Source organism: Chlamydotis macqueenii, chromosome 22 (assembly GCF_036417535.1).
Source record: "Chlamydotis macqueenii isolate bChlMac1 chromosome 22, bChlMac1.mat, whole genome shotgun sequence".
Lineage (NCBI taxonomy): Eukaryota > Metazoa > Chordata > Aves > Otidiformes > Otididae > Chlamydotis > Chlamydotis macqueenii.
This window is the reverse complement of record NC_141577.1, coordinates 942,810-970,156: the sequence shown is the minus strand read 5'-3', so window position 1 is coordinate 970,156 and position 27,347 is coordinate 942,810. Positions and strand designations below refer to the sequence as shown.

The 27,347-nt window shown below is 61.1% G+C and overlaps 3 protein-coding genes across 6 annotated transcripts; all 3 read left to right on the top strand.

Annotated features, from left to right (window-relative positions):
• The first annotated feature begins 211 nt into the window (after positions 1 to 211).
• On the top strand, positions 212 to 14,119 carry ELOA (elongin A). Of its 3 annotated transcripts, none has more exons than XM_086764899.1 (11): positions 212 to 349; positions 4,964 to 5,020; positions 5,649 to 5,767; positions 6,675 to 7,890; positions 9,004 to 9,118; positions 9,466 to 9,621; positions 10,047 to 10,144; positions 10,224 to 10,404; positions 10,930 to 11,041; positions 11,325 to 11,476; positions 12,027 to 14,119. In XM_086764899.1, the coding sequence occupies exons 1-11, from the start codon at positions 278 to 280 to the stop codon at positions 12,086 to 12,088; spliced, it is 2,340 nt and encodes a 779-aa protein (XP_086621025.1). In that variant the 5' UTR covers positions 212 to 277; the 3' UTR covers positions 12,089 to 14,119. The 3 variants fall into 3 exon arrangements, with proteins under 3 accessions (XP_086621025.1, XP_086621023.1, XP_086621024.1); XM_086764897.1 differs by having other exon boundaries at positions 215 to 349; positions 5,652 to 5,767; XM_086764898.1 differs by having other exon boundaries at positions 215 to 349; positions 9,469 to 9,621.
• Positions 14,120 to 15,127: 1,008 nt separating this feature from the next.
• Positions 15,128 to 17,475, top strand: PITHD1 (PITH domain containing 1). 2 transcript variants are annotated; one of them, XM_086764900.1, is made up of 6 exons: positions 15,138 to 15,335; positions 15,476 to 15,519; positions 15,600 to 15,677; positions 16,352 to 16,456; positions 16,948 to 17,056; positions 17,273 to 17,475. In XM_086764900.1, the coding sequence occupies exons 1-6, from the start codon at positions 15,153 to 15,155 to the stop codon at positions 17,372 to 17,374; spliced, it is 621 nt and encodes a 206-aa protein (XP_086621026.1). In that variant the 5' UTR covers positions 15,138 to 15,152; the 3' UTR covers positions 17,375 to 17,475. The 2 variants fall into 2 exon arrangements, with proteins under 2 accessions (XP_086621027.1, XP_086621026.1); XM_086764901.1 differs by lacking the exon at positions 16,352 to 16,456 and having other exon boundaries at positions 15,128 to 15,335.
• Positions 17,476 to 17,836: 361 nt separating this feature from the next.
• On the top strand, positions 17,837 to 26,712 carry LYPLA2 (lysophospholipase 2). The gene is made up of 10 exons (XM_086765034.1): positions 17,837 to 17,973; positions 20,502 to 20,607; positions 21,358 to 21,389; positions 22,030 to 22,095; positions 22,822 to 22,869; positions 23,051 to 23,121; positions 23,386 to 23,459; positions 23,639 to 23,740; positions 23,989 to 24,165; positions 24,347 to 26,712. Exons 2-10 carry the CDS (start codon positions 20,530 to 20,532, stop codon positions 24,395 to 24,397), a joined length of 699 nt encoding a protein of 232 aa, XP_086621160.1. The 5' UTR covers positions 17,837 to 17,973; positions 20,502 to 20,529; the 3' UTR covers positions 24,398 to 26,712.
• The last annotated feature ends 635 nt before the right edge of the window (positions 26,713 to 27,347 follow it).

The following is a 27,347-nucleotide window of genomic DNA, read 5'->3' as shown; positions in this document are numbered from 1 at the left end:
ACCCCGGTGGGGCCGGAGGCGGCACCGCTGCCCGCTGCGCTCCCGCGGCAGCGCCCTGCCAGCACTCAAGATGGCGCTGCCCGCCGCCGCTGCCAGGCCCCAAGATGGCACTGGCCGAGCTCTGCCCACAACCGCCATGGCCGCTACCGGCCGGGGCAACTGCCGCGCCGCTTCCGCTTCCTGCCCGTAGCCAAGATGGCGGCGGCGGTGGGGCAGCGCTGTGTGACGAGCGGGCGGTGAAGCCGCTTCCGCCGCCGCGGCCTCTCCAGCATTAAAAATGGCGGAGTCGGTGCTGGAAGTTGTGGGCAAGCTGCAATCGCGGCTGGCGGGCAGCTCGGAGCCCAAGAAGGTGACGGGGGCGGCGGCGCGCCCGGGGCTCCCCTTCCCCGGCGGGGACGGCGCGGCAGGGCCTGGGGTCGGGGGGGCCCGGGCCACCCCGCGAGGGGCACGGGGAGCGGGGTCGGGCCGAGCCGGGCCTGCCCTGCCCTGTCCTCCGCCCGCTCCCCTCCCGAAGTTTCCTGCCCGTCCGAGGCCGCGGTCCGTGGGACGAGGCGAGCGGCCCACCGCCTCCGAGCCGCGGCAGCGGGGCAGGCCCGGGGCGGGGGGGGGTGTCCCCGGTGCGAGCCCCCGTGCCGCCGCCAGCCGGGGCCGGTCTCAAGGCCCCGCCGCTGCGGCGTGCGGGGGTCCGTGGGTCGGATCCCCCCGCGGCGCGCTCGGCGGGGTGCGGTTTGGGAGGCGGGCGGCCCACGGGAGAACTTGCCGGAAGAGTCTTGTCCTGGTGACGTGTTCGCGGTGGAGGAGCCGCGGCCCCGGCGGGAGGCACGGGGCCGGGCAGGGCCAGGGCCGCGGCGCTGGGGAGGGGGGTCCGGGCGGGGGGCTGTCGAGTTTAACTCGGCTCCTGGCGCGGATTCCCGCTCTGGCCTTGAGGAGCTTGCTTGACGCCTCTCGCCCTTCTCCGCGAGGGAACGTGTGGGCTGCCGAAATCTGCTGCCCGCAGCAGCTGTCGCGGGGCGGCTGCCGGGTGCGTGCTGCCCTGACCTGCCCTTGTGCTTGAATCTGTTCGGTGACATTCGGCAGCGTCTGTTGCTGACAGCAGCTCTCCTGCTGGGCACCGGGGTCTGAGCCATTTTTTTCCAGCCGAAATTTGGAATCAGGGTTGAGCTGAGGTGTAGGCTCACCGCACAGGGTATCCCGTTCTCTAGGTCGTCCTGTTCCACAGGAGCATCTGTGGCGTTTGCAGGTGTTTGGTTCGTGTTTCACTTAATTCAGGTGAGGGCCAAGGCCGTGAGGGCTGTGCAGCCGCTCTGCGCTTGGCTAACTTTGTTTAACTGAGGCAAACATCTGCAGAGCCGGTTGCTTTCTAAGACCTCGCGCTGCTTATGAAGAAGGATGGATACTGAAATGCTTGAGCACTCACCCTTGAAACGGAGGCCCCTGTACCCAGTACCCAGCCGAGGGCGAAGCGCTGGGTCGTCTGGTTCCTTTTCTCACCCTCTCGGCGAAGACCAGAGCAAGGTTTGAGTGGTGGAGCCCCGAAATGGAGCTGAGGGGCTGCTGAGGAGTCGGTTCCAGGGGATCTTGGTGCCGAGAGCACGCACGGGACTTCCCGTTTTGGCTCAGCACGCTGTGCGCGGGGAACTGGTGCTCCTGTTTCCTGAGCCGTGTGTCAGCTCGGGGCTATCGCTGTCTGTGCCTCTTGGGCACTGTTTGCGCAGGCTGGCTCTTTCTCCAGTAACCTTCCAGCGTTAAGTGGTTTCTTTCCCTGATCGCGTGCAGTTCTCCAAGGGGAGGGAGGGGCAGTAAGCGTTCACAAGCTGTTACTAGCTAGGACAGTGACTTTAAACCTCTTCCTTTCCCCAGCAGAGGTCCTGCGACCTGTACTCTCTTTATTTCTGATAGTTTTGCAGCTGAGTCTTTGGAGGTGTTAGTCTTTCTAGGCTTGGATTGAGTTGCCGTTGCGTTGATTTGATAGACTGTCCATCACCTGAGCACCTTCCTGCGTCAGAAAACGGCTTTCAGCTCTTCTGCCGTAACTCCTTCCGCTACGGTTCTGTACCAGCCACAGCTGGACAGGACCCAGGGCACTGCTGGGTGCTACTTGCACGCTACACAGTTTCCAGTCTTTGGTTTTCCTCCCTTGTCCTTTTGAAACGTTTTATCAGTAACGTGAGAGAATATTTGCCCAGCACATTGTGTGTGACTCTATGTTGCCTTGCCGAAAGGTGTTAAGTATTAATATTTCTGGGGGTGAAAATCAGGCTGCTGGCGTAGAACTGCAAGAGTGAAGCTTTAGACGCTGCTGTAATGGTTTGGAAATGGTCTTTTTGCAGAAGATACGGACTCTGCTGCAGGACTGCAGGAAGAGAGAGGGTAAGGGAAACACGACCAAGAGAGGATGGGGCCAGGCTGTGCTGTAGTAATCTGCTGTTAATGTTTGTTGTCAGCTTCTTTTAGAAAAAGAAAACAATGCACCTATATTAAACAAAACTCTGTTGAACCTGGAGCTAAGCGAAGGTTTTATGGTTTGCGTCTTGTGGATGATTGACGGAAACCCTGCCCTACGCGGGGGTGTTTTGGAAGAGCTTTCCTGTATGCATTTCATCTGGTGTCTGGCAAGATGCAAGCCTTGTGTTTCCATTCTTCTACCTGGCTGCCTTTTTCTCGCAGGACTTGTAGGATCTCGGTTATTCCTGAACTGAGCTGCCACGTTTGAGTCTGCTTGGCTGGCTTCAGCCGAAGGCGGTGGGATGTACTGCATCAGCTCGTGTCCGTAGGACGTACGGGGTCATACAAGTTGTTAGGCCTCTCTGCGTCGGAGTTGTCTCACTTGGTGTGTCTCATGCACGTGGACCTGTGGCGCACAGAGCTTGCGAGCAAAGCGAGGTTTTGCCGTGCTGTACGGACCCAGCTCCCAAATATATCCCTACCTGGATACTGCCAGGCTGCACGCCACCTGGGCAGCGCCTGTGAGCACAGCTTTTGATATCTCAGAGAAGTGCGTTACTGGTGACACAGCTGACAAAGGCCTCTTTTCCCGACAGCGTCACTTGCAGATCTTTATTACGTGGTCGGGAAGTCTGCTGAACTCAAACTGTGTTAACGTTCCTAATGACCGCGCAGGTGCAGAAGCTTGGGAAAGTGACGCTTAGGCACTGGCTTTGGTTGCCTGGGAGCTTGTCGAGCAGCAGTGCTGGCAAAGTAACAGCGGTTCTGGAAACTGAAAGGACTTTGGGATGTTTAGCTCAGCTGGCGGCTGCTTTTCCCCCCACTCCCCGTCCACCAGCAGAAGCGGGTGGTGGAGCACGTTGCCTGCTCCAGATCCCGTGAAGCCCGGGGCGGACTCTGCACTACGCTGAGCCTAGAGTTGCAGGGACCGGGGGCTTACAGCACAGCTAGAACCATTGCTTCTCCCTGCGCATCCCAGCTCAGCAGTGCTGGAACACACTGGTACTGTTGGTACTGGAGTTTCTCTAAAACAAACGAGAACCTAAACCTTGGTCATGGCCCCGTGGAGATGGGGCAGTGGTTTCTGGGGAACAGAAACGGTCCTGGGCTTACGATGCGAGTTATAGAACACTGGAACAGGTTGCCCAGAGAGGTGGTGGAGGCCCCATCCCTGGAAATGTTCAAGGCCAGGCTGGATGAGGCTCTGAGCAACCTGACCTAGTCAGGGATGTCCCTGCTTCTTGCAGGGGGGTTGGACTAGATGACCTTTGAAGGTCCCTTCCAACCCTAACCATTCTATGATTCTGCTTAAGCAGGATGAACCCTTGTCTCTGTGTCGAAATATTTTCTCTCTGAAAGCACTCTTCAAATAGGTTAAAAGAACCGAATTCCTTCCAAAGGGAGGAAACATCGGAACGTCTCTGATCCCCGCCCGGTGGAAGTGGGGATGATTGGAATAGCTTAGGCAGAGCGTGCTAATTCGCACATGAGCACAGTGCTGGAAAGAGAAGGTCTTGTGCATGGGGCCAGCCCTTGGTACGGCGCGCAGCGCGGAACAAAGCCTGGGCTGTATAGGGCTATAAGAATGGGAACGCTGACGAGGCTGGTCTGCTGCTATAGCCGAGCTGCGGGAAACACCGTGAGGGGCAGCAGCGCTGTCAGATGTGTGCTGCCGTGTCCTGGAACTAAAGTCACTACACTTCTCAGTGAAGCAATGCCTCAAACCGCCTGGGTGGCAGAGGTGCCCTTCACCTGCGGCCCCTTCCTGGGGTGGAAGCGGAGAGGACTCCTTCCCTCCACGGCCTGCGGCACAGCTGTACGTGCTGGCAGGGCCCTGCTTGGCAGCATGCGTGTGAATACATGTTTTTCACTGGTGTACGGTGACAGGAAGAGAAAAGAGTGGGGCAAGAGGCAGTGGCTTTGAGAGGGATCAGTTGCCTTCTTAGCACAGGCCGTAGCTGCGAGGAGAGAGGCTGTCGGCAGCACTGGCTGGGGAGGGGCTGCAGGGGAGAGACGGGTTCCTCCCAGGTCTTTAAGAGCATCTAGAAATCTTCCTTCCCTCAGTGTCTAGTTTGCGAAACTCCAGAAAGTACTCTTTCTTTTTTAATTTTTTTTTTCCCCTTCCTCCCCACCGTTCCCAATGAGATGTGATTCTCAGCACCACCTTCTGAGAGTCACAAGCTTCCGAGTCCTTTCTTCCTCCAGCTGCTGTGCAGCAGAGTTGTGTGTGTCTGTTCCTGATGCTTTAAGCCAAAGATAAGTTGCAGTCCTCTAAGAAAGCGTTGATACTTGAGGGCGTTTCAAGATTCTCCAGTGGGCCCTCATAGGCAAAGTGGTCATAACTTACAGTTTGCATCGTGTTCAGCTTCTGAGGAGCGTGATTTGGAGCCAGACAGCAGCTGTCTGCCACTTGGGTCTTTCTAACAAGCTCTCACGCAGTGCAGAATTTCCTGCCTTTCTAATCGCAGTATGGAGCTCAGTATGACAAGTCTGAACACTTTCCTTCTTGTCTCTGCAGCTGCTGAAGAGTCTGAAGAGGCTGTCTGAGTTGCCCATCACAGTTGACATTCTTGTGGTAAGAGCTGTGAAATCTCTCACGCTTTCTTTGTGTCTGTCAAGTCCCAGGAGAACCGTTTGCTGCGGAAATGCTGCTTTCCCTGGAACGGGGCACGTTTCGTCAGCCACCTGCTACCGCCTGGTGTCACAGGCGCGATTGTGATGAGGTTCTAGAGATTCCAGGCATGGGGAGGGAGTGTGTCAGAGCAAGTGCGAGGCTGTGGAGGACAGTTTGTCATCCTCGGTTCTTCCAAAAGCTTAACGCTTGACTGGGATAGCAGGGTCAGAGCAGTTGCTAGCAGCAGCTGGATCAGCCGGAAATTAGGAAGTGCTAATCCTTAAAATTATTAGTGACTTCTGTCTTCAAACTTACCAACAGACATGGTAAACACTAACTTGGGTTATTAATACAATAATTAACGTTTGACTAAGGCAGAGTTAGGTTGTCTTTGATTTGCAGAACTGTAGTAAACGATACCATGGTCACTGAAAACACGATCTATCTGTGCTGTTAGGGGAAAGAAGTTCATTTGCACCTAGCAGCGAGAGGCAGCGGCTCAACTTCATTCACTTTGTTGGAAGTTTAGGAGAGGTGGGTTGCTGACTGTTTTGCTAAGATGAATTCATGTCTTGGTGCTCTTGTGAAGGAGACAGGCGTCGGGAAGACTGTGAACAGCTTACGGAAACACGAGCTGGTAGGAGACTTTGCAAAGAATCTGGTGGCCCGATGGAAGAAGCTGGTGCCGGTGGCCCAAGAGGCGGACAGGTGAGTGAGGCTGTGTGGGTGTCTGGGTAAGCTGTGTTGTATTTTCACAGGGGAGATGATAAACTTCTCTGACCAAGGCAGGGAAGTGCAGGCTCTGGAAAAACTTGTAACGCAAGTGTGCTGACTCCGCATGGGGTTTTTGCCTTCTTTTGCCATAAGCTTCCTGCCTGCCCTAGCCACGGAGCCTTGGGTTGCTGACGGCCGCTTTTTTGCGTGAACATAGGGACCAAGTAGGGTCAAGAACTTGCAGTTTGATGAAGAGTTTAAGAGCAGAGGCCAGCGAAGTGCCGTTAGTAAAGCAAGAGGTGCAAGCAGCTTGCTTCCCGTGTTAAGGGAGGAAGAGAGGAAGTTCTAGGCCCAAGTAAAGGAAGCAGCTTGCTTTGAAAGAAGGCTTTTACGTACCAAAGTCCTATGGAAACTGAAAGCTAATGCTAGCAGCCACGTTGCAGTAACAAAGCTGTGTTAAACCCAGCAGTGAGATTGCGTAGGTGACACAGACCCGGTTATTCATGGTAATTTTGATGGCTGAGGTATCTCTGCGTGCTTTACTGGGGGACGTGTTTCCCATCGGCACCACACAGCCAGGAGTGTGTAGGCACAGAGGAGTCTCTGTATGTGTCTGTATCTGCTTCCCGGTGAAGTCTCTAGCCCTGATAAAAATGCTTAATCTATTCCTGCACTAGAAACGCAGACTCTGGTTCCCTAAATCTTGCTCTGCCTGAGAGAACAAGTGCTATTCTTGCCAGAAAACTACCACACACAGCCTTAGTCTTCTGTAAGAGAGGTTTCCATCCACATGGCCAAGGGAGAGTCTCTCTTTTTGTTCATAATGGGAAGTTTTAACCTAACTCTCTTGTCTTTTTTGTTTTTGTTTTTTTTTTGGTTTTTTTTGTTTTAATCCCTTCAGAAATAACCTAGATTCCGAAGACCGGGACTATGAGAGGAGCAGCTCGAGCAAGAGACATCAAGAAGCCTCCCTCAGAGGGGATGAGGAACATGACCAGGAGTATTCGGAACCCTTCCAGCCATCTTGCAGCCAGGCCTGTAGCCCAGATCATAGGGAAAAGAAGTCCAAAAGGTATCCCAGGCCTGAGAGAGCCCCCGAGACTTACGGCTATAGCAGCCAGGAGGGGAAGAGTTGGGGCAGATCTTCCCCAGTGCTCTCTTCAGATCAGGAGTACTCGGACTATGGACAAGCTGTGTCACCTGAGCCAAGCGAGAGCCCTCAGGATATGTACACAGACCCTTACGCCTCTGAGGAGCAGGAAGAGCCGACAGTATTTCATCGGAAAGCCAGTAAAGGCCACAGCTTTCAGGAGAAGCTGGGAGGAGGCCGGGAGAGGAACCCCAGTGAATTCTATGACACAGGGAACATGAGTCGAAGCAAAGAGCACAAGTCTTCCCACAAGAAGCAGCGACTGGATGGCAGAGGGGAGGACAGGACCTCTGCCTTCAGCCCAGAAAGGTTGCACAAGACTTCTCTTAAAGAGCAGCTGCAAGAAGCCCCCATGGCAGGTGGCAGCAAGGAGAAGCAGCGGATGTCAGATGGCACCAAGAAAGAGAAGAACCGAGAAAGCAGCACCTCCAGAAAGGACAAGTTGCACATACTGCCAAACTCAGAAGAGTCCTTGGACAACCATGTTAAGAAGCAAAAGCATAGGGACTCTGAAAAAAGCAAACTGGAAAAGCCCAAGCTGAGCTTGGAGACCTCTAATGCAGAGCGGGAGAAACGGAAAGCTGAGGGTGACTCATCAAATAAGGTAAAAGAAAAAGGGATTTCTGGGAGCTTAAAATCTTCAGAGCGGAAGCACAAAGTCTCTGATGTGGACAAAAAATCGATGGGCTCTTCCTCCAATTTTGGGGAGGGGGAAGTGGAGGATGAATTTGAACAACCTACAATGTCCTTTGAGTCATACCTCAGCTACGACCAGCCCCAGAAAAAGAAAAAGAAAGTGGTCAAACCCTCTGCGTCAGCTGTGGAGAAAGACCAAGGGCACAGCAAACAGAACGGATCCAAAGCCAGTGCCAGCAGCTCAAGCTCAAGTCGGAAAAGTCCAAGCCGCAAGCGAACAAGTGAGAAAAAGGAAGAGAAGAACCGCCCAGAGTCTCCTAAACCAAAGAGGGTAAGGTGTGGAAGGCTCTGAATGTGAAGAAAGAAGGTGGGCTCAGCTGCTGCTGGCCCTCTGCCATCTGAGGCTGATTAGTGTTCCCCTTGGAGGTGCTGGGCTGTGTTCTGCATCAGGCTGTGCCCGCGGTGTCTCATTGCTATCTAGATCTGTGGCTCCTGGCTCCTGCTGGGAGACACCACGTGTTCCCTGTGCCACAGGCATGGCTCTGTGCTGTTAGAGTGGAACTCTGCAGGAGAAGAGGGAGGGGGAAGAAGAATGCAGTAGGCTAAATGCCGTTTATTCAAAAATGGGGAGAGGAAAAGAGGACTCGTGCAGCTAAAGACTCCTGCGAAAACGCACTGGATGTGGGAGATATGTTAGGCACACAGAGTGTCTTTAGATGCGAGTCAGGTTAGAGCCTGGCCCAATATGCCGTGCATCTCCACCTGCTAGCAGCGGCCCTGTGTCTCTCCACTCAAGCCTTTCTGCTCCTTTAGAACTGACCTTTTGGGTCTGTATCAGTAGGCAGTTTTGTTAACTAAACCTGTTGGTCTCCAGAAATGGGAGAACTTACTCTAGAAGAGACCTCGTTCTGTGAAAGCGTGACAAATAAGCAGTGTTTCTGTAGATGTTCATCACCGCATGGCTGCCAGGGTTGTGTAGATAACTGGGGACTAACGTGTAAAGCCTTTACTGCTTCACCTTTTGACTCAACTTTGAAACACTTTGCTCTTGAAAAAGTGTTTTTATAATCTTAGCAGCCTTTTAAAATCCTGCTTTGCCAGTCATGCAGTTAGTGCCTGCTGTCAGAGCTGTGGATTTCCCTCTGTTTGTGAGGTTCCCCTGTCCTCCCCCACTGCGGAGCTTATTGCAGGAGAATGGGAGCAGGAGACACAGAACAGGTATATGAATGCCTGAGACTGAGGGAATGTTTCTGCCAGCTTTCTCTTCTGTTTTTTTCCTCTAGTTCTTTGCGTTGTTAATCTGACTTAGGTTCCTGCCAGAGGCCTTTAGCACTGATCCTAGCATGTTAAAGATGTGGATGGCTCTTACTGGAGGGTACAGAGCGATTCAGATCTCAAATTCTGGTTTCTTTGTATTGACAGCATGTACCCCCTCTCCTTCCAGATAATTTTAGATGTGGTACCAACACTGCCGGATATCCCACTGCCGCCCATCCAGGCCAACTACCGCCCTCTCCCTTCGATCGAGTCCATTACGTGCTCCCAGACCAAAAGGAAAGGTGTGTGGGGCAGGAGAAGAGGTCTGAAATGGGCTCCAGCCGCTGTTGGAGGGAGGGACGGGATGCTGGCTGGTTTCAGGTCTTTCTCTTGGGGTCTGGTGTCCTGCCTCTGATGCCCACAGCCCAGGTTTCAGACGAAGGTAGCTTTCTTTTTCCCTTGTGCTCTGGCAGCAATGAGGAGGATCCTTTGCTGAGCCGCCCTGAGGCTTGGGCTTTGGACTTGCCCTTCCTGAAGTGGGTTGCAGGTTCCCTTTAGGTTGTCTCTGATTCGTGTCTCCTGTGCCGTTCATCAGGGTGGGCTCTTCTTTTCTCTGTTCCCTTCTTACTCCATGTCTTTCACTTTGCAGCAGTGTCCTCGCCAGTTGAAGAGAGCGAAGCGGGTTTTACAGGCCGCCGCTTGAATTCAAAGATGCAAGTGTATTCGGGCTCTAAAACTGCCTACCTCCCGAAGATGATGTCTCTGTACCAGCAGTGCATCAGGGTCCTCAGTAACAACATTGACTGTAAGTGCCTGTCCTCCTCTGCCCTAAAGTCTTGGTGCCGTACAGGGACACCGAAAGCTCGGTAACCCGTGGGTATATATCCCGCGGCGTCTGGCTTGGGGCACGTCAGTGGTTGCCCCTGGTCGCAAGGCAAGCTAGCTAGCACGGGCCAGTTCTCACCGAAGGCACCCAGCATGCTGTCAGGGAGTGCTAAAGCACCGGCGATAGTGGTGAGCAGAGCCTTGCGCAGGGGCTTCTCTAACTTGGAGGTACCGGAACCTGATGACTCACTAGAGCTGTGACACCTACGGTCCCTTTCTCCGTCTGCTCCTCCTGTGCAGTGTTGTGCAGCGCGACAGTTTTTCCCACCGCATTTCAGAGCGTCAGGCCCTTTCCTTGGCCTGGAAGGAGCGGGATAAATAACTGTGCATCTTGCTTCTCTCTAGCAATCTATGAAGTGGGTGGTGTGCCTTTCTCGGTGCTGGAGCCGGTGTTGGAGAGATGCACCCCAGAGCAGCTGTACCGCATCGAGGAATGTAATCACGTGAGTGCTTGGGCCTGGGGAGGAGCTGGTGCCGAGGGAGAGGGGAGTGACCCCGCTTACGTGTCCGGCTTTGCTTCAGGTCCTCATTGAGGATACGGATCAACTGTGGCACAATCACTGTCTCCGAGACTTCAAGAACGAGAAGCCAGAAGAATTTGAGTCCTGGCGGGAGATGTACCTTCGACTTCACGATGCACGCGAGCAGCGGCTGCTCATGCTGGCACGGAACATTGGCTCAGCTCACGCCAACAAACCCAAAGGTGAAGTAGAGCTGAATGATCAGAGACGGGTCTGGGAATGCTGCCTAGGGATATCTCTGTGTGGGGAAGGCCTTCTGGAGTGACTGGTTTCAATCTGGTCCGTTTAGGAGTTGCTTAACTCTCTGTTCTTTCTGTGGTGGCCTTTGCTTAATGGCTTAGCAGGCTCTCGCGTTCATCCATAGTGGTCTTGACGCAGACCAGACAGAGCAATATTTTACAGCCAGGTCACGTAGGGGCACCTCCTGCTCTGGAGTGGCTTCTCTGTGCTGGGGTCAAACAAAACCAGGATGTGGGGAGAAGCATTCCTGCTCTTCTGGTGAACGTAATGGGAGCTGCTGACGTGATCAGTCTGACTTCTCACAGCCCATGCTGGGACTGCAGGAGGCTCAGACTTCAGGGAGGAGGCTTTCACCAGAGCTCTGGAATGGACAGACTGGGAGGAGGCGGCTGGAGCTCGCTGTAATAAGACAGAGCGCTGAGGAGCCTCCTTCACAGTAAGCAACGTTTGCCTCTGGCCTTCTGCAGGTAGAGTGGCCAAAATGGCGTTTGTGAACTCTGCAGCAAAACCCCCTCGGGACGTACGAAGGAGACAAGAGAAGTTTGGAACTGGAGGACCTCTGCTGCCAGAGAAGACCAAGTGAGTGTTTCTCAGGAGCACTTGCTGTTCAGGGCCTCTTTTCCTGTGGGCTCCTGCCAGCTTCCCCCTGAAGCTCTGCGTCGTGGCAGGAAAGGACGCTGTGGTCTGGGAGGTCCTTTTGCAGTGGAACTTGGTGCTGTAGTAGCCTCTTTCTTGCTGGGAAGAGTGGAGATCCCGGTCGCTGCTGGTTCTGTGTGGTGTCAGCCATGCTGCTGTTAGCAGATGTGGCTTGTGTCTGAAGAACTGCGTCAAACTGTTACTGTCTGTCCCGTCTCTGTTGCAGAATAAAACCAGTCCTGTACACGTCTAGCAAAAGCCACACTCGTGTGAGTGAGGAGCAGTCCTATGACGGGCCCAGCACCAGCAGTGCCCATTCTGCCTCCTCTTCAGGTAGCACCTTCTCCTCCTACGACCCCAGGAAACCACCAGTGAAGAGTAAGTACAAACCTCAGGACACCCCTGTGCTCCTAGAGCTCCTCCTCTGCGCAGACGCGAATCTGCTGCTTCTGCTGTGGGAGAGATCCAGGCTAGCCGGGAGGGCTGGTGCTGGTGGCCCCTCTCCTCTCCCGAAGGCTTGGGGAAGGGCTGTTCAAACTCTCGCACAAGAAAAAGCCAAAGGAACCACCCCTTCACCCGCCCGCTCAGTGCTGACTGTACCAGCCTGTCCTAATGGCACTCGTGAGGCAGAAACCCCGCCGGTTCCCTCATGCTCTCTGTGTCTGTCCAGCTGCTTGGAACAATGAAATTGGAGTGCAGCTTCCTTGGGAAGGGAACAGGGAGAGCTTAACCGGAGATCTGTGTTCTTGCGGTGCAGAACCTCAGTCTCTGACCTGAAAATAGGAGAGGCCGTGATCAGAGAGCCCAGAGTTACACCTGCCTCGCGTCTGCTTCGCCAGGCCCGCGCCTTTGACTTGTCTGTGACTGCTGCTTTAATGTGTGGGGTTTTTTGTTTGATTTTGGCATTTTATTTTTTTTTCCTTTGCAGAAATTGCACCCATGATGGCAAAGACTATCAAGGCTTTCAAAAACAGGTTCTCTCGGAGATAAGCTTGCAGTGCAGATCTGGGACTTGCCCTCTGCCGGGGGAGTGGCACTGAAGGGGGAGAAGGTACCCAAACAGCCCTGTTCCCTGAAGCCTTTGGAGGCTGCAGCTGCTGGGGGAAGCTTCGATCTGCACAAGACGACAGCACAGTATTTTATCTTTTATTCTGGTCCCTTTCTCAGTGTCAAGCCAGGCCCGCTCTTTTCCCCCTGCCCTTAAGATCCTCTCTCTAGCTCTGTCATCCGTCGGAAGGGTGTACAGAATCTCCCGCCATGAGAAAATGTGAAGTCTTGGCACCTGCTGAGAGTGGAAGATCCAGAGACTATTTACTATTTAACCTCTTAATAAATTATAAAATTGTTTTAATTAATATTTTGCCCCTCTATCCCGTGGGTATTATTTATATTGCTCCCAGTAGTCTCTGCTCTCCCAGTCCAGTAGCAGGGCCAGCCTGTCTGTGACTGGAGCTGGCAGGAATCCATCTGAGGGGACCCTGGGCATCACGGGAGACTTTCCTCCTGGTCTGGTACCTGCTGGGCCCAGAGCCCCCTGACCCTCCGGCACAGGCAGGACCGGTGGCCCATCTGCTCCTCGATCCCTTGGCGAGTGCTCCAGGTCCTGAGGCTTTGCTCTCTACTCTGTTAACAGACTCTTGGCTCTCAACCTGCTCCCTGCTGCTACTGTAGCTCTGTACAGATGCTCCTGTTGTTGTGCAGGGATGCCACGAGCCACTGGAGACTCCTCTGCTGCTGTTGTCTTCTGCTGGCTACTGGGAATAAAACTGCGAGGGGTTTGGGGAGAAATTTTACTGTGCACCAAGTCAGATTTTAACTTTTTTTTTTTTAAGAGAGAGTGGGCTTTGTCTGCCTCTGAAATTAAGTTTTTAAATTTCAATGAAGGCATTGGTTTGCCTCTTTTAGTGGAAAGAAGGAATACTTTTATCTTGTTTTCTGTGTGGAACTGGGAAGGATTTATTTCCAGTTTGGAAGCTGGTGCTTAAATCCTGTCTTTTCCCGTCTATGTTTTCCTCTGCCCCCTCTTTGGAAGAAGCAAGAATTTTTTAGTTTTTGAACGTGCAACCACCTGAGTGGAGTTGGAGGGAAGTGAATAGCAGAACGTGGTTTGTTTTTTAAAGTGTGCCTACTGCATAGCAGGAGTTCCAAACGCTCGGCTGCACTCCGTGTCTGAGGAACGGGGTGCCGGTGCCGTGGGAGGTCGGGAGCCGGAGCTGCATGAGGTGTGTGGTTTCAGGCGGGCTGGCTGAGGCCGCAGCAGAGCGCGGGCACCGGGCGCAACCAGGCACTCGCTCTGAAATGTGAAGCCTTCTCGTGGTGAACGTTTCTGCCTGTGGGTTCGGTCTGCCTCGAAAGGAAACATACCCAGCGGTGGTGCAGGCAGATGGAGCTGGTTGGACTTGGGTTGTGTGGCAAGGGAGACGGCCCCTCTCTTAGCGCTCAGAGGCGTGACTGGGTGGGAAAGGGGAGAGATTCTCCCGTTGCAAGCCATATTTGCTGCCCTAGGACTGTGCTGTCTAGGTGGGAAAGGTGCTGGTAGTGGATGCTGTTGTGTGTGGCGGCTTGTGAGGAGCTCAGCTGCTGGCTTTCTGTGGCTGCCAAATCCCAAACCGGTGGAGCTGTCTGTGCGCGCTGACCGGGGGAAACCTTGCTGTGAAGAGCCCTCCTGGAGGCTCTAGAAAAATCCATGTATGCTTCTGGTTTCTGTTGGTATCTTTCTTTTTCTCCTTTTTTTTTTTTTTTTTTTTTTTTTTTTTTTTTTTTTTTTTTTTAAACTTTAAACCCTTCTGAACACCTGTCCCTTGTTTATTTGGTCTGTTGTTGTTTTGAAGGTCGTGGAAAAATGTTCTCAGACTCTCATGTGCTCTAAGTTTTGTTACAGTCCCAGATGCTTTAACGTTACTGTGCAACATTTCAGTGTGTGTTGTGCTGTAAAATAATGGCTCCTTACTCTTGCATTTTTTTGCTGTATTTAATTTTGCTGTATTTTTAATTGGATAACAATATATGATCTTCTGCCGAGCGTGGTGCTCCCGTTTATTTCTCCTCTGGCCTTGGGGTAGGGGCAGAGGGCAGAAGCAGAGCCTGCCGTTGTGTTCAGGACCCAAGGGAGCCTTGAGCAAAGGATCAGGGGAGGCCCGAGAACAACCCTGGGCACTGCTAAGCCACCGCTGAATGAATGCTCCAGCTCCAGCGCGCTCTGCGGCTGTGGGTCTGTTGTTTCGGGGTGCTGTACCTTCCCTCCGAGCCGCCTCTCGGCTCCAGGCTTTGCCGCTCTGTCTGTATTTTCGGTCTGGCCGCGTTGCAGGGGCGAGGGCGCAGCAGCAGGGCCACTGGCTGGACTGGGCTGTGTGCGGTGCTGGGGCCCGTGCCAGCCGCTCCCTTGTGCTCAGACACCACCCCCCCGCAGCGGGAGAGGTGGGCTCCAGCCCTCGGCCCCGGGGAGAGCAGCGTTACAGCCCCGAGGCACAACCCACCCCTTTCGCTGGCGGGGCGGTGCCTCTGCGCCGCGCTACACGCGGTGCTGGTGCGTCCCGTGCCGGGAGGGGGTGACCGCGGCTTGCATTTGTATTTTGGTCCCCGACTGTGTAAATACCCTTTTCTATGTTCCTTTTTGTGGTAACCGAGATGACTATTTTAATTAGCGAAGTTATATGCAAAGGGGCAACTCGTGTCTCAATAAAAGCCCAACCCTGGACCGTGGCTGCTGGTTCTGTTGTGTCTCCGAGCACGGACTGTTAAACGCGCCCGTAGCACGGGGGGGCTCCGCCGCGGGGCTGGGGCTGGCTGCGCCCGTCCCCGCTCCTGCCTGAACCCGGGGAGCTGAACCCGGCGCTGCTGGAGCGCAGCTTTGCCCTTCCCGCAGCGGCCGGCGCAGCCCAGCCGTTCCAGGGGGCCGAGCCCGCCCCGGGCCGCAGCTCCGGCTGCTGCTCGCGTTCTCCGGGCGGGCGGGCGGGACGCGGGAGCAGCGCGCAGGCGCGGCGGGGGGGAGGCGGGAGCAGCGCGCAGGCGCGGCGGGCGGGACGCGGGAGCAGCGCGCAGGCGCGGCGCAGCCATGGCGCACGGCGGCGGGCGCTGCCGGTGCTGCGGTGAGGCGGCGGCGGGCGGGGAGCGGGGCGCTGCCTGGGGGCTCCACCTGCGCATCGACCGGCAGCGCCTGCAGTGCCTCAACGAGCGCCGCGAGGGCAGCGGCGCGCTCGTCTTCCGCGCCTGGGAGGAGCGCGGCGACCGCGCCCAGGTGGGGCCGGGCCGGGGCCTGCAGCGGCGCCGCTGCCTGCGGGGCGGCGGGGTGCGCCGGGTCCCCCCCCCCGCCCCTCAGCCCCTCCGGGCTGGGCGGCCCCCCGCGCCCGCCCCTCACCTGCTGCTCTGTCTCCCCAGTTCGTGGAGAGCGACGACGAGGCCGAGCTGCTGTTCAACATCCCGTGAGTGCTCGCCCCGCGCCCCGCGGGCCGCGCCGCGCCTCGGGCCCGGCTGCAAACGCCGCTCGCGTGTCTCCCGCCAGGTTTACCGGCAACGTGAAGCTGAAAGGGGTGATGGTGGTGGGCGAAGACGACGGGACGCACCCGGCGGAGATGAGACTGTGAGTCCGGCGAGCGCTGCCGGGGCCTGCGGCGGGCCGGGCCGGGCCGGGAGCGGAGCGGCGGCTCTCGGGCCGCTGGTGCCCCGGCGCCCGGCGGGGGTGTGCCGCGCGGGTGGGAGCGGCGTTGCTCTGCGGCGCCTCGGTTGTGCCAGGGCCCCGGGGGGAAAAAGAAAGCGTAGCGACTGCAGAGACGAGCGTGGCTGCTGGCTGCCTTTTCTGGGGGGAGCGGGGCGCAGGTTGGAACAGGGGCGTTCGGGCGCGGCACCGGCCGTGCTGTGACGACGCCAGCCAGCCACCGGCTTAGCGGGCGCAGGACGATCCGCGGGCCAGGAGTCTGGAGGGGAGCTCCGCGGCCCTCGCCGTGGGGAACGACATTCGCCTCTGCCAAGCGGCTCTGGGCCTTGGTCTCCCAGTACCGGGGTCTGGGTTTCTCCGTCCCCCAGGCGTGCCAAGGTCTGGGTCCCCGCGTCGTTTCTTACTCTGCCTTGTTATTTCTTCAGGGCGTTGGGAACGCGGTGATGCTGTGTGGCGGCGCTGGTGGCTTGTTCCTTGGCAGACAAAGCCGATCCAGTTTCGTACCGTTGGGAAGAATGCGGGTAGCGCTGGCGGAGGGGGAGGAAGCCAATTCGCTGCCCTGTGCGTTAACAGCTTCCTGGGTTCCTCCCTCTGCCCAGGTTCAGGAACGTTCCTCACATGTCCTTCGACGACACAGCCAAGGAAGCCGATCAGACGTTCAGCCTGAACCGGGATCCGAGGGGCGAGCTGGAGTACCCCACCAAGTACGGCGGGGACCCGGGGGCGCGGGGGGCCGCTCCACCCGAGCGCAGGAGCTGCGCGCTGCCCAGCCTGCTGAGGTGCCTCCGAATTTTGGGACGGTGTTAGCAGAGGGCGGTTCCTTCTGCGCCCCAAAGCTGCCCAGAGGAGAACTCGCCCCCCTGGCTCTGTCCTCCCTCATCAGGCGAGAGCCCTGCTCTGGCAGCCGTCTCCCTGGAGCGCCCGCGCCCCAGGAGTTTTCGGGGCGCAGAATGATCCCGGTGCCGGTGTCCCCTGCTCCTGGCCCCAGTGACAGCTGGTTGCTGGCTGGCTCACCGCAAGCGCTCGGGAAGCTGCTCCTCCTGCAGCCCCGGTTGCCTGCCCCCGGCCCTGACTTGCGTTAGGGTAGGAGCCGCGCGCAGCGCGGGGCCACGGCGCTGTGCCGAAAGGAGGCGGCCACGCAGCGGAGGGGCAGCCTGCGCGCACAGCTCCGGTTTCAGAGTGTGTTTTCTTTCAGAATTGCCCGTTTCTGCAATGTTTACCACCTCTCCATCCACTTTCCGAGGAACTTCGGAGCTGAGACAACCAAGATTTTTTACATTGGCCTGAAAGGAGAGTGGACGGAGGTAAGTGAGCGCAGAGATGAGCGTGGCTGCGCTCACAGCGTAAAAGGTTTGACATCCTCGCTTCAGCCGAGCGCCGGCGGGGGAGGAGGTGGGGTGCGGGGGGTCTGTGACTAAACGGCTGTAAGACGGGAGCCTGCTCGGCTCGTGCCAGTCAGGTGTTTTAGGGGAGCCGTGAGCGGCACGCTCCCCCGCGCTGACACGTGTAATTTAACGCAGGCTCAGCGCCACGAGGTCACCATCTGCAGTTACGAAGCGGCAGCAAACCCGGCTGATCACAGGCTGGAACAGATCACCCCGCAGACTCACTTCATCTCCTGACGGCGCGGCCGGGATTCTCCCGAAGGCGGCGGCGCGATGGGCAGGCTGGGACGGGAACGGCCTCCTGCAGCGCTGCGCAGCAGGGGCTCAGCGCTGCGTTTGGGCCCGCGGCGCGCTGAGCGTGCGCGGCGGCGGCGGGAAGGTGGCCAGCGCGGGCCCTGCGGACGGCAGCGGGTCTGCGCTCGGCGCAGGACGCTCGGTATTCCGGCGGCGGCAAGCCCCGCGGCCTGCTCTGGTTCACTCCTCTGACTGCCAATAAAACCGGCGCTGCGGCGCGGAGCTGTGCCCTGTCCCTGCGCGGGGGTCAGACCCGTGTGCGGAGCGGCCCTGCGCTGGCGGGGAGGCGGGGAGGCGGGGAGGGGGCGGCGCACGGTGCCTCAGCGGCGGGAGGGCGGGGCCGTTGCGGTAGCGGCGGGTGGACCGGTGCCTCCGCGCCGCCTTTCCCCCGCAGGCAAGATGGCCGCACCGCCCCCCCCGAGCCAGGCGGGCGCGGCGTCACTTCCGCCGCGCTCACCCCGCCGCGACCCGGCGGGCGGAAGTTCCGGTGGGAGCGCGTCGGGGGAGCCGGGAGGAGAGCGCGCGCCGGGCCCGCGGGAGAGGTGCGGGGGGGGGGGAACGGGCCGTACCACCGGGAGGAGCGGGGGGGGGGGGGCGCTCGGTGAGGGCAGGGCCGCCTCCCGGTGCCGCGGGGACGAGGGGGCGGCGGGAGGCCGGGGCGGGCCGCGGGGGGGGTTTAACGGGGTGGGGGGCGGGCGGGCCGGCAAGTCACCGGCTGGCGCGGCGGGGAGCTCCGGTCACCGGGGACCCCCCCGCCGCCGTTCTGGCTCCTGCCGGTGGCCGAGGGCGGGTCCCGCGTGGGCGCCGGCGCTGCGCGGCCTCGTGCTCGGGACGCGGCGGGGGGGGGCGGAGCGGACGCGCGCTGCCGGTAACGGCCGACCCCCGCCTCCTCCCGCGACTCGGTGCGAGCCCTCCAGGCCCGCAGCCCTTAGGAACAGCCTCCGCCGAGGCCCCGTTTCCACGGAAAGCCGGCCTTGCGGGGAGCTCCCTCCCGGCCGCTGCCCGGCGGGGTTTCCCCGGCCCCCGGCCGCCTTTCCCGCCCTGTGCCGCTTCCCCGCGGCCGGACGGGACGTGTTCCCCCCCTGACCGCGTGTCGCCGTGGGTTTCCCGCTCCCGTGGGCGCGGGGCAGGCGTGGGGCGGGCCGTGGCCCCGGGGTTGCAGCCGAAACGGCCCGAGTGGGTCAGAGGTCTCTGAAAAGGTCATTTTGGGGGGGGTGCTCCCGTGAGGCACAGAGCCGGGGGGTTTATCCTTCCCGTGCGTGTCCCCAGGGCTGCCTCCGCGCCAGCTGCGCTCCTCTGGGCGGCCGCGCGTCCCGTGGGTACCCCGCGTCCCGTGGGTACCCTGTGTCCTGTGGGTACCCTGTGTCCCGTGGGTACCCTGTGTCCTGTGGGTACCCCGCGTCCCGTGGGTACCCTGTGTCCTGTGGGTACCCCGCGTCCCGTGGGTACCCCGCGTCCCGTGGGTACCCTGTGTCCTGTGGGTACCCCGCGTCCCGTGGGTACCCTGTGTCCTGTGGGTACCCCGCGTCCCGTGGGTACCCTGTGTCCCGTGGGTACCCCGCGTCCCGTGGGTACCCTGTGTCCTGTGGGTACCCCGCGTCCCGTGGGTACCCCGCGCGTGGGGCAGAATTGCGCGTCCCGTGGGTACCCCGCGCGTGGGGCAGAATCGCCCCCAGCAATCCCGGGTGTCTCCGCGGAGTGCCCCCCGTGTGGGGTGCCTCAGGCCCCCCCAGCCCCCCCCTTTTCCGGAAACCTCCGTGAGTACGGCAAAGGCGTGAGCCTGTGTGTGCGCGGGAGCAGGCTTCAGCCTCTCCATCTGCCGTGGAAGACGCTCCTTATTTCTGGCTCCTCGCCGGGGTTTTTGGCAGGTGCTGCCTCTCCTGGCTGGCTGTTCTGACCCTGGAGTACACGCTGGCACGTGGGCTGTGTCTGCGAGGGTTGCCAGACCCGAGGAGCTCGTTGTTCCCTGCGTGTTTTTATTTGGGTCGGGAAAACAGTTGGTGAAACGAGTCGGGCGGGTCTCGGCCCGCGCTGGCAGAGGCGGCGGCTGTTTCGGTTGGGTAAGGCTCTCTGCCGGGGCGCCGGGAGTTTGGGGGGGTTCGGGTGGTCCTGTGCCACCCAGAACCTGCTGGAGATGGCGCTGGCTGTGAGGTGCGGAGACTCGGGCAGATCGCGGGGTGCGATCTCGCTCCTGGCCGTAGCCGGGAGGTGATGGCAGCGCTGCGGACGTGCCCTGACCTGAGGAGTCCCGGGCAGCGAGCGGGGATCAGGGCCTGTCACCCGAGCTGCATTTTGGGGATTTGCGCCGCGCCGGGAACAAGCGGAGCCGCTGTTGTGTCTGAAGGCAGTGCGTGGGGGCTGCGCCGCGGGAGCCACCCGCCTGCGGCTCACCGGGATCTGCGAGGCGACGGTCAGCCCCTCGTGCTGGCAGGGGGCCGCTGCGGTGGGGGCAGCGGTGGTGGTGGCCCTGGGGCTGCCCGGCGGGGACGGGTGGGACTGGCCTCACTGCGGGGGTGCGGGCTTTGGGAGGCGGCGCGGGGCTGGGTCCCGGGCCAGCGCCTGAGTGCTGCGCTTTGTCCCAAACAGCTCCATAAAAGAGGGCTGGACCTTCTACTGGCGCTGTAAAGCCTGCGCTGTTGCGTGCCGGTGGTTGGCATTTCCTGCTTCCCCGTGGCAGCAGATGTGGGTCAGGCTCCTCCTCGGCTCAGCTGGCGGCCGGGAAGGGATGCCGAGGCTGCACGCCGCCCGGCCGCCCTCTGCCCACGCCGCTACAGCCACGGAAATAACTTTGGCTTTGAGGTGTGGCAGAAAGAGCTAATTTTAATGCTTCCAGCCCCCCGCGCGCGCATCCCTGCTCACACGCGTCTGGCGCTGTAACGTGGGAGGCGTTTGCTGCTTCCTGGCTCCCGCGTTGCTGGGCTGGGGACAGAGGGGGCTGTCCCAGCGGCTTAAACCCCAAAGCCTTCACGTACTCTTTAACTGTCCCCCGGCAGCCGGTCCCTCTGGAGCCAATTGCTGCTGAGGGGGGGAGGCTGCTGTCCCGCCTTACCTTTGTCCCTCCGTCCCGCAGGTGCCAGTGCCTGAGTCCCTCTCGGTGTATGTGTGGTAACAACATGTCTGTCCCCCTCCTCGCCGACGCAGTGACTGTCTCAGGGGCAGAGCGGGAGACTGCCGCGGTAAGGGCCGGACCCCCCCTCGCCTGCCTCTTCCTTTTTAGCGGTGCTGAAGATAAGGAGCTGCTTCCGCGGGGTTCAGAGGGGCCGTGGGCTGAGCCCGTAGTCCCTCGGCCCTTCGGATGTGCACCAAAGGGGCTGCAGGACCAGCATGGTCTCGTCTTGCTGGGGAAAAGCCCATCCTTTGGGCCAGGCCGTTTGTCCTGCGCGGGCACGGCGCACCCTCGCAGCCGGGCTTGGTCTGCAGGGAAGTCGGCGGGAGCCGGATCTGCTTTGGCTATTTAAGCGAAGCCCCCAAAGGAAATCCCCTGTCCTCCCGGAGGCCCCGCCGGCCACCTTCCCTCTGCTCCCCGTTGCTCAGGGGCTGCTCTGGCGCGAGGCGAGAAGCCTGTGGGGCTGGGCTTTGCGAGCCCTGGGCGAGCTCGGCCGCAGCTCAGTGCGGTGCCGCACAGCCTGACGGGACGATCCGTCGCTGCATGGCCCTCCGCTGCGCTGGGCAGCCGAGGGGCCGCCGGCGCCCACGGACCTGGCCGTGACGGCGGGCTCTGTGGCGTGGCGACGATGATGTTCCGCCCTTCCGTCGTGCTCAGAGCTGCAGAGATGTGTCATTAGCGTCGGCTAATTGCTGCCCCTTTGAGTCTGTTCTAGTTAGTGACTAAGTGGCCTTTTGCCGCGTCCCTGCGAGCCCAGCCCTGCCTCTCTCCCAGGCCGTCGCACCAGCTAATTCTTTTGTTTTTCTGCTTAATTTAACAGGTCATCTTTTTACATGGCCTTGGAGACACGGGGTGAGTATTCTGTAGCTGGCCCTCGCTGGGGCGCGCGGTTTGCTGGCTGCGGGCCCGGCCGTTTGCTGCGAACGCCGGCGCTGCTCTCCCCCGGGCAGCTCTGAGATTTGTCTGGGGCTCTGAGCTGGGCGCGATAGCCGAGCCTGCGCCACCCTCGCAGGGAGCTGCGGCCAGCATCTGCCTGCGCTTGAATATTTATGATCTCGGCAGCCTGGCAGCCCCCCGCCTCCTGCGGGTTTGCTTTTGTGCTTTCCCGAAGGCGAGCAGATAAGCACTGCGGGTTTCCAGTCCCTGGGATCTGGGTTGTGTCTGCGGGAGCGCGTCTCTCTGATGTGCCAGGCCACCTTAGGCGCAGCGTGAGGGACAGGAGTAGCAAGAGGCTTCTCCTGCACGGGAGAGTCTCCCTCCTTCCCTGCCTCCGGCTGCAGGGCTCTGTGCCGGCCCCGCTCTGCCGCAGAGATCTGCGCCGGGGAGCCACGCGGGGACGCAGGCTGCTGGGCTCAGCGCGACCCAGGAGAATCACGGTGGGGCAGGGGCAGGGGGCCAGCGGCCCTGGAGACACCCTGTCACTGGGGAGGTCGCTCACGGTCGCCAGCGCCCTCCGGAGTGCGAAGCCTTGAACTCCCTCCTCTCTCTGCAGGCACAGCTGGGCTGACGCGCTCTCCTCCATCCGCCTCCCCTACGTGAAGTACATTTGCCCTCACGCGTGAGTGCCGTCCCTGCTTCGGGAGGGGCCTGGGGGGCCGGGTGGGCTGCGGCGCTGGTGCCCGCTGCCGAGACCGTTTGGGGAGGCCGCCGGTGGCCCGCGCCCTGCCCGCCCCGCGGGGCTGTGCTCTCCTGCTGTGGCCGGTTTGCTCAGGGCCCTGACGTTTAGAGCAGATCAGCACAGGGGCTGCTGCTCCGAGTCTTTTTTCTCTCGTGTCCTGTCCTGCCTCTCCCAGTGGCTGCAGTGACAGCACTGGAGCTCCTTCCCTGTCCCCCTCGTCAGCAGAAAGGGAAGGAAACGCTCCCCGGTGCGTCCCCGGTGTTGACAGCAGCCCGTGCAGAGAGGCTCTCACTGGGCTGGGAGGGCTCTGCCACGGCGGCATCCCCGGCGGCAGGGTCTCCCTTCCTGAGGTCCCGTCTCAGGCAGCCGCTCCGTCAGCAGCTCCTGGCTCGGCAGCAGCGGAGAGGAGAGGGACAGAGGTGCTCTCCCCAGGAGGCTGCCTGGCAGCGCCCCGGAGCTTCCAGCTGAGCCGGGATCAGCTCAGGGCTTGTGGGTGATCCCTGAGGCCACCTTGCAGCCCCAGGCCGGGTCCGGTGGCACCCGCCCGCTGCTGTCCCCGGGAGCGGTGTTCCGCGGCGGCGGGCAGGGGGACCGGTCGCCCCGCTCCCCTTGGCTCGGATTTTTTTCTCTTGCGCTTGAACTGAAACACCCAAATTTTCTCCGCAGGCCGCGGATCCCGGTGACCCTCAACATGAAAATGGTTATGCCCTCCTGGTCAGTGATTTGGGTGCAGGGGTGGGTGGGGGTGTATTCTGGGGAGTGAGAGGGATGGGGGCACTGAGGAGCCAAAACCCACTGCCCTGGAGAGTCGGGGAGGGCAGAGCACACCCAGCTCCCTCCTCCCCATACCCCGCTGCTGGGAGAGGTGTGGGGCTGACCCTGCTGCTTCTCCCAGGTTTGACCTGATGGGGCTGACTCCGGATGCTCCTGAGGATGAAGCTGGGATCAAGAAAGCTGCGGAGAACAGTAAGAGGCTTTGGGGAAGGGGAAGTGCTGAGCTCCTGGGCTCCCTCAGTGGGACAGGAGTGAGTGTCTTCCTTCCACCTCTCCTTTCTTTCCGCTCTGTGATCCCAGCCCACCTCCCTGGCTGAGGCCAAGCGCGCTCGGTCGTGGGGCCTCTGGCACCCGGCTCGCCCTGGTGTGCTGAGTGTCCTGGGTGCACCCCGAGGCCTCGGCTGCTGCCCGTCAGCCCCCCACCTTTTACTGACCCGTTTCTCCGTCGTCTTTCAGTTAAAGCCATTATCGAGCACGAGATGAAGAACGGGATCCCGCCCAACCGCATCATCCTGGGGGGCTTCTCGCAGGTGAGCTGGGCCACGGGGGCTGAGGCAGAGCAGGCGGAGGGATGGGTCTCCTCTCCTCCCTCCGAAGACGCCCCTCAGAGGGAGTGTCCGCGGCGAGGAGGCGGGTGGGCGCGGGGTGCGCTGGGGCTGGCGGGCGCCGCGGGGCTGTGGCACTAACAGACCTTCCTCGCCTGCTGCAGGGCGGCGCCTTGTCGCTGTACACGGCTCTCACCTGCCAGCACCAGCTGGCCGGCATCGTGGCGCTCAGCTGCTGGCTCCCGCTGCACAAGGCCTTCCCACAGGTACCCTGCGCTGCTTCTGCCCCGCGTGTCCGCAGGGAGGGTGGCTGCGGGGGGCTTTTCCTGTCCGGAGTTCCCTGCAGTGAGCCTGGGGCTGCTGGAGGCACGAGGTGCCTGTGGCAGGGGCTTAATCGCACCTCCCCGCTCCCGGACCTGGAGCGGACGAGGGCAGGCGGATGGAGCACCAGCCCTGTTCCCCGCTGGGGATCCGCTCTGCTGGGCACCCCCGAGCGCTTCCTTCCTCGCCGCAGGCGGCGAATAACGGCGTGAACAAGGACATCGCCATCCTGCAGTGCCACGGGGAGATGGACCCCATGATCCCCGTGCGCTTCGGGGCCCTCACTGCGGAGAAGCTGAAATCTGTTGTCACCCCCACCAAGGTCCAGTTCAAAACCTACCCCGGCGTGATGCACAGTTCCTGTCCTCAGGTCAGCGCCTGGCGCGCCGGGAGGGGACGGGGCTGCCGGGGCTGCGCTCGCCGTTGGAGCCGGCCCCGCCACGGCGGGCCGGGCGGGGTGGAACGCTCAGGGTGGGTTTGTTCCCCCCGTTGCTCCGGGGAGGCGGCAGGGCCCCTAGGGACCCCGGGGTGACGGGCTCTGCTCTCCGCAGGAGATGATGGCGGTGAAGGAGTTCATCGAGAAGCTGCTGCCCCGGATCTAAGCGGAGCCAGTCGGGACTGTTGCAGGGAAGGATGCCCAGGTCACAGCCACCGCTCTCTTCCCCGTGACCCGTCCGCTGCAAACGGAAGCCATGGCCCCCGCCGCACCTCCTGCCGCACCCCTGGGCCCCGCCTCTCCCCCTCTCCTTGCACCGCGTCCCTGCTGCTCTCGGAGCTGAGACCGGAGCTGTCTAAGGCGAGTCTTCGAGCGGCCTTCTCTCTCCTCTCGCTCCGAGCGGTTTCTGTGGGGGTCACCATCCCCTCGACTCCCCATACGGGCACCGCCGTGGGTCTGGCGTGGCGGGGGTGAGGTTTTTTTTGTTGGGTTTGTTTTTTTTGTAACAGTATTAGGGGCGAGACGTGCCCCCGTGCGGCGGGAGGAGCGGTGCGGGCCCAGGGCCGGGCTGGGGCACCCTCCGTGGCTCACAGCAGCCCGTGCTCCTCCTCTGCTCTTGGCCACCGCTCGGGCGACTCACGGGTTTTCAGTCAGAGCTCAGGAACCCGGGACTCTCCTGCCAGCGCCTCAGGCCCAGGGGAGAGGCTCTGCTCAGGGCCGGCACCGCCACAGGCTGCCCCTCTCCGGGGCTGGCGGAAGGCGGCCACGCAGCTCCTCACCTCCGCGCACGGGGCCGGCCCCTGCCCTGTCGCACACGCACACTCCCCGGCGGGCTCCCCCGCGCTCTGGCAGCCTCAGCCAGCGGCCGGGGGCAGCTCTGCCCTCCTCCAGATAATCGCCTCCTTCCTCCTCCTCCTCCTCCTCCTCTTGTCGCTTTTACAATCTCCTCCTCAGCCCGGCGGGGGTCCAAGAGCCGCCTCTCCCTCCCCTGGCCCAGCTCTGTGCCCTCAGAGCCCCAAATCGCTGCCGTTTACAGCTGGCGTCCGAGCGGCTTTGCCACGGAGCCCGCCTGGCGCTGGCCCGGCCCTTGCTGCTACTGCTCCTTCCCGCTGGAACGGGGCTGGCTCGGGGAGGGAGAGGGGAGGCAAGGAGAGGCCGCAGGCCGCGGGGATGGCTCCTGGCGCAGCTGAAGGCAGCAGGTTTGCTCCCAGCCGTCATCTCACCAGCATCCGGCGCTGGGGTGCCGCCGCGCCCCGTCCGGCGGGGCAGCACGGGGCTTTCTGCGCTCTCAGGGAGGGCAGCGGGCGCTGCTGGCTGTTCCCTGGACAATCAGCGCTTTCCCCGGGGAAGGCTGGAGGCTCAGCCCAGGCTCAGCCTCCCTCGCGCGGTGGCCCGGCCGTGCCGTGGCTGGCTGGGGCGCGGGGCCAGGACCCTCCCTGGCAGCGGAGCAGCTCCCTGAGCACAGGGCCCCGAATGTCCCTCTGCGGGTGGGCTCCTGGCCGCCCCTCCCTCCCCCAGGGCCGAGGGCAGGTGCTGTGGAGCGGCACTGCCCCCTCCTCCACGGGCTGAGCCCGCAGCGCTGCTGCGCCCTGCGGGGCTGGGGCTGTACGTGTCTTAAAAAAAAAATAAAAAAACAAAACCAAAACCCCACCACAAACCCGCCCAGCCTGAGGGCTGGTGCTCCCTCCCGCCTGCTCCGGCCCCGAGTGGGTCGCTGCCGCCCGGCCCCTCGCCCCGCGGAGCCTCTGGGCTCGGGGTGCAGGGCCGGCACCTTCCTGAGGCGAGGGCTGCGCCGGGGGCAGGCGGGAGCTCGCGCCCGCACCTTCCCGCTCCAGCCGTGTCCCCCCCGCCGGGCTGCACAAAGCAATAACCCGCGCTGCGGAGCGCCGCGTCCGCCGGCCCCGTCCGCGGCCGAGTTCCTGGGTGGGTCTGGGTGGGGCTGCGGGGTTTCCCATCACCACGCTAGGCAGGCTTAACCCAGCACCCTGCTGCGGGCGCTGCGCGGGGGGAGCCGGGCTCAGCCCCGCTGGTTCTGCTTCGGCCGGTCCACAGCGGCCGCGTCCCCGCTCCCTGCGCACGGCGGGCGGGGAGGCAGGGGCTGGCTGGGAGGGGACCGGCGGGCTGGCGGCGGCCGCAGCGACCCGTTGGACTGTGAACTGGAAGCGTGTGCGTGGCGGGGGCCGGCGGGGCCCGTGGCCGTCCTTGGCGGGGCGCAGGTGGCCGGCGGGCCCTGCTGCGGAGCATTCCTGCTCGCTCCCTGGCTGAGCAGCACGCGCCTGGCCGGGGCCGTGCTGCCCGCCCGGGAGGGAGAACAGCTTCTCTCCATTCCTCAGCACCGCTGGTTTGGTTTTTACTATTATTTCTTTTTCCCACCTCCCCCACCTCCCCCCCCCCCTTTTGTCTTCCTTGTAAATGTTTGGGGTTTTTTGTGTGTGTGTCCCACGGAGTCAGATACAAGGTTAAATAAATTGTAAACCTCTCCGCGCGCTGCGCTGGTGTCATTCCGGCTGGCAGGAAGCCCCGCCAGCCCCTCTGGAAGGGCTCCGCACGAGGCCCAGGGCAGCGGCTCCAGCTGAGGGAGCGCAGAACAGAGCTGCCACTTAGAAAGTAAGAAAGTTTATTTAAAAACAAATCAAAAGCTCGATTCATAATTTAGTAGCATAAGTTATTAATGCGGCTGACAGCAGGCCAGGCTGACAGCATCGTCGCTGCATCCGAAGCCGTGGGAGCTGCCGGTTACAAATGGGCCCAGTGTCTGAGCGCGGAGCAGCGCCCGCTCCTGGGGCAGCCCTTGGCCGCAACGCGCTGGGAGGGCGAGGGCTCCTCGGGCTCGGCGGGAGCACGTGGGCAGCGAGCCTTGGTCCCCAAAACCGCACTGGGGGGCAGCCCCTGGAGGCCATCGGGGCCTTTTCCCAGGGAGCTGGGCCGGGGGAGCCACGGTGGCCGCTGGTGGTGGGGGGTCGGGGGGTCCTGGGCCGTGAGGTGGGTGCTCAGCAGCCGTCTCTGTGCCAGGGCAGGGGGGGCCCCAGCCTCCCCCCAGGCCAGGAACCTCCCCAGCCCGGGTGTGCTGGGGCCCGGTGCCGCAGGGAGCAGGTGGGTTCCTCCGCAGTTTGGGC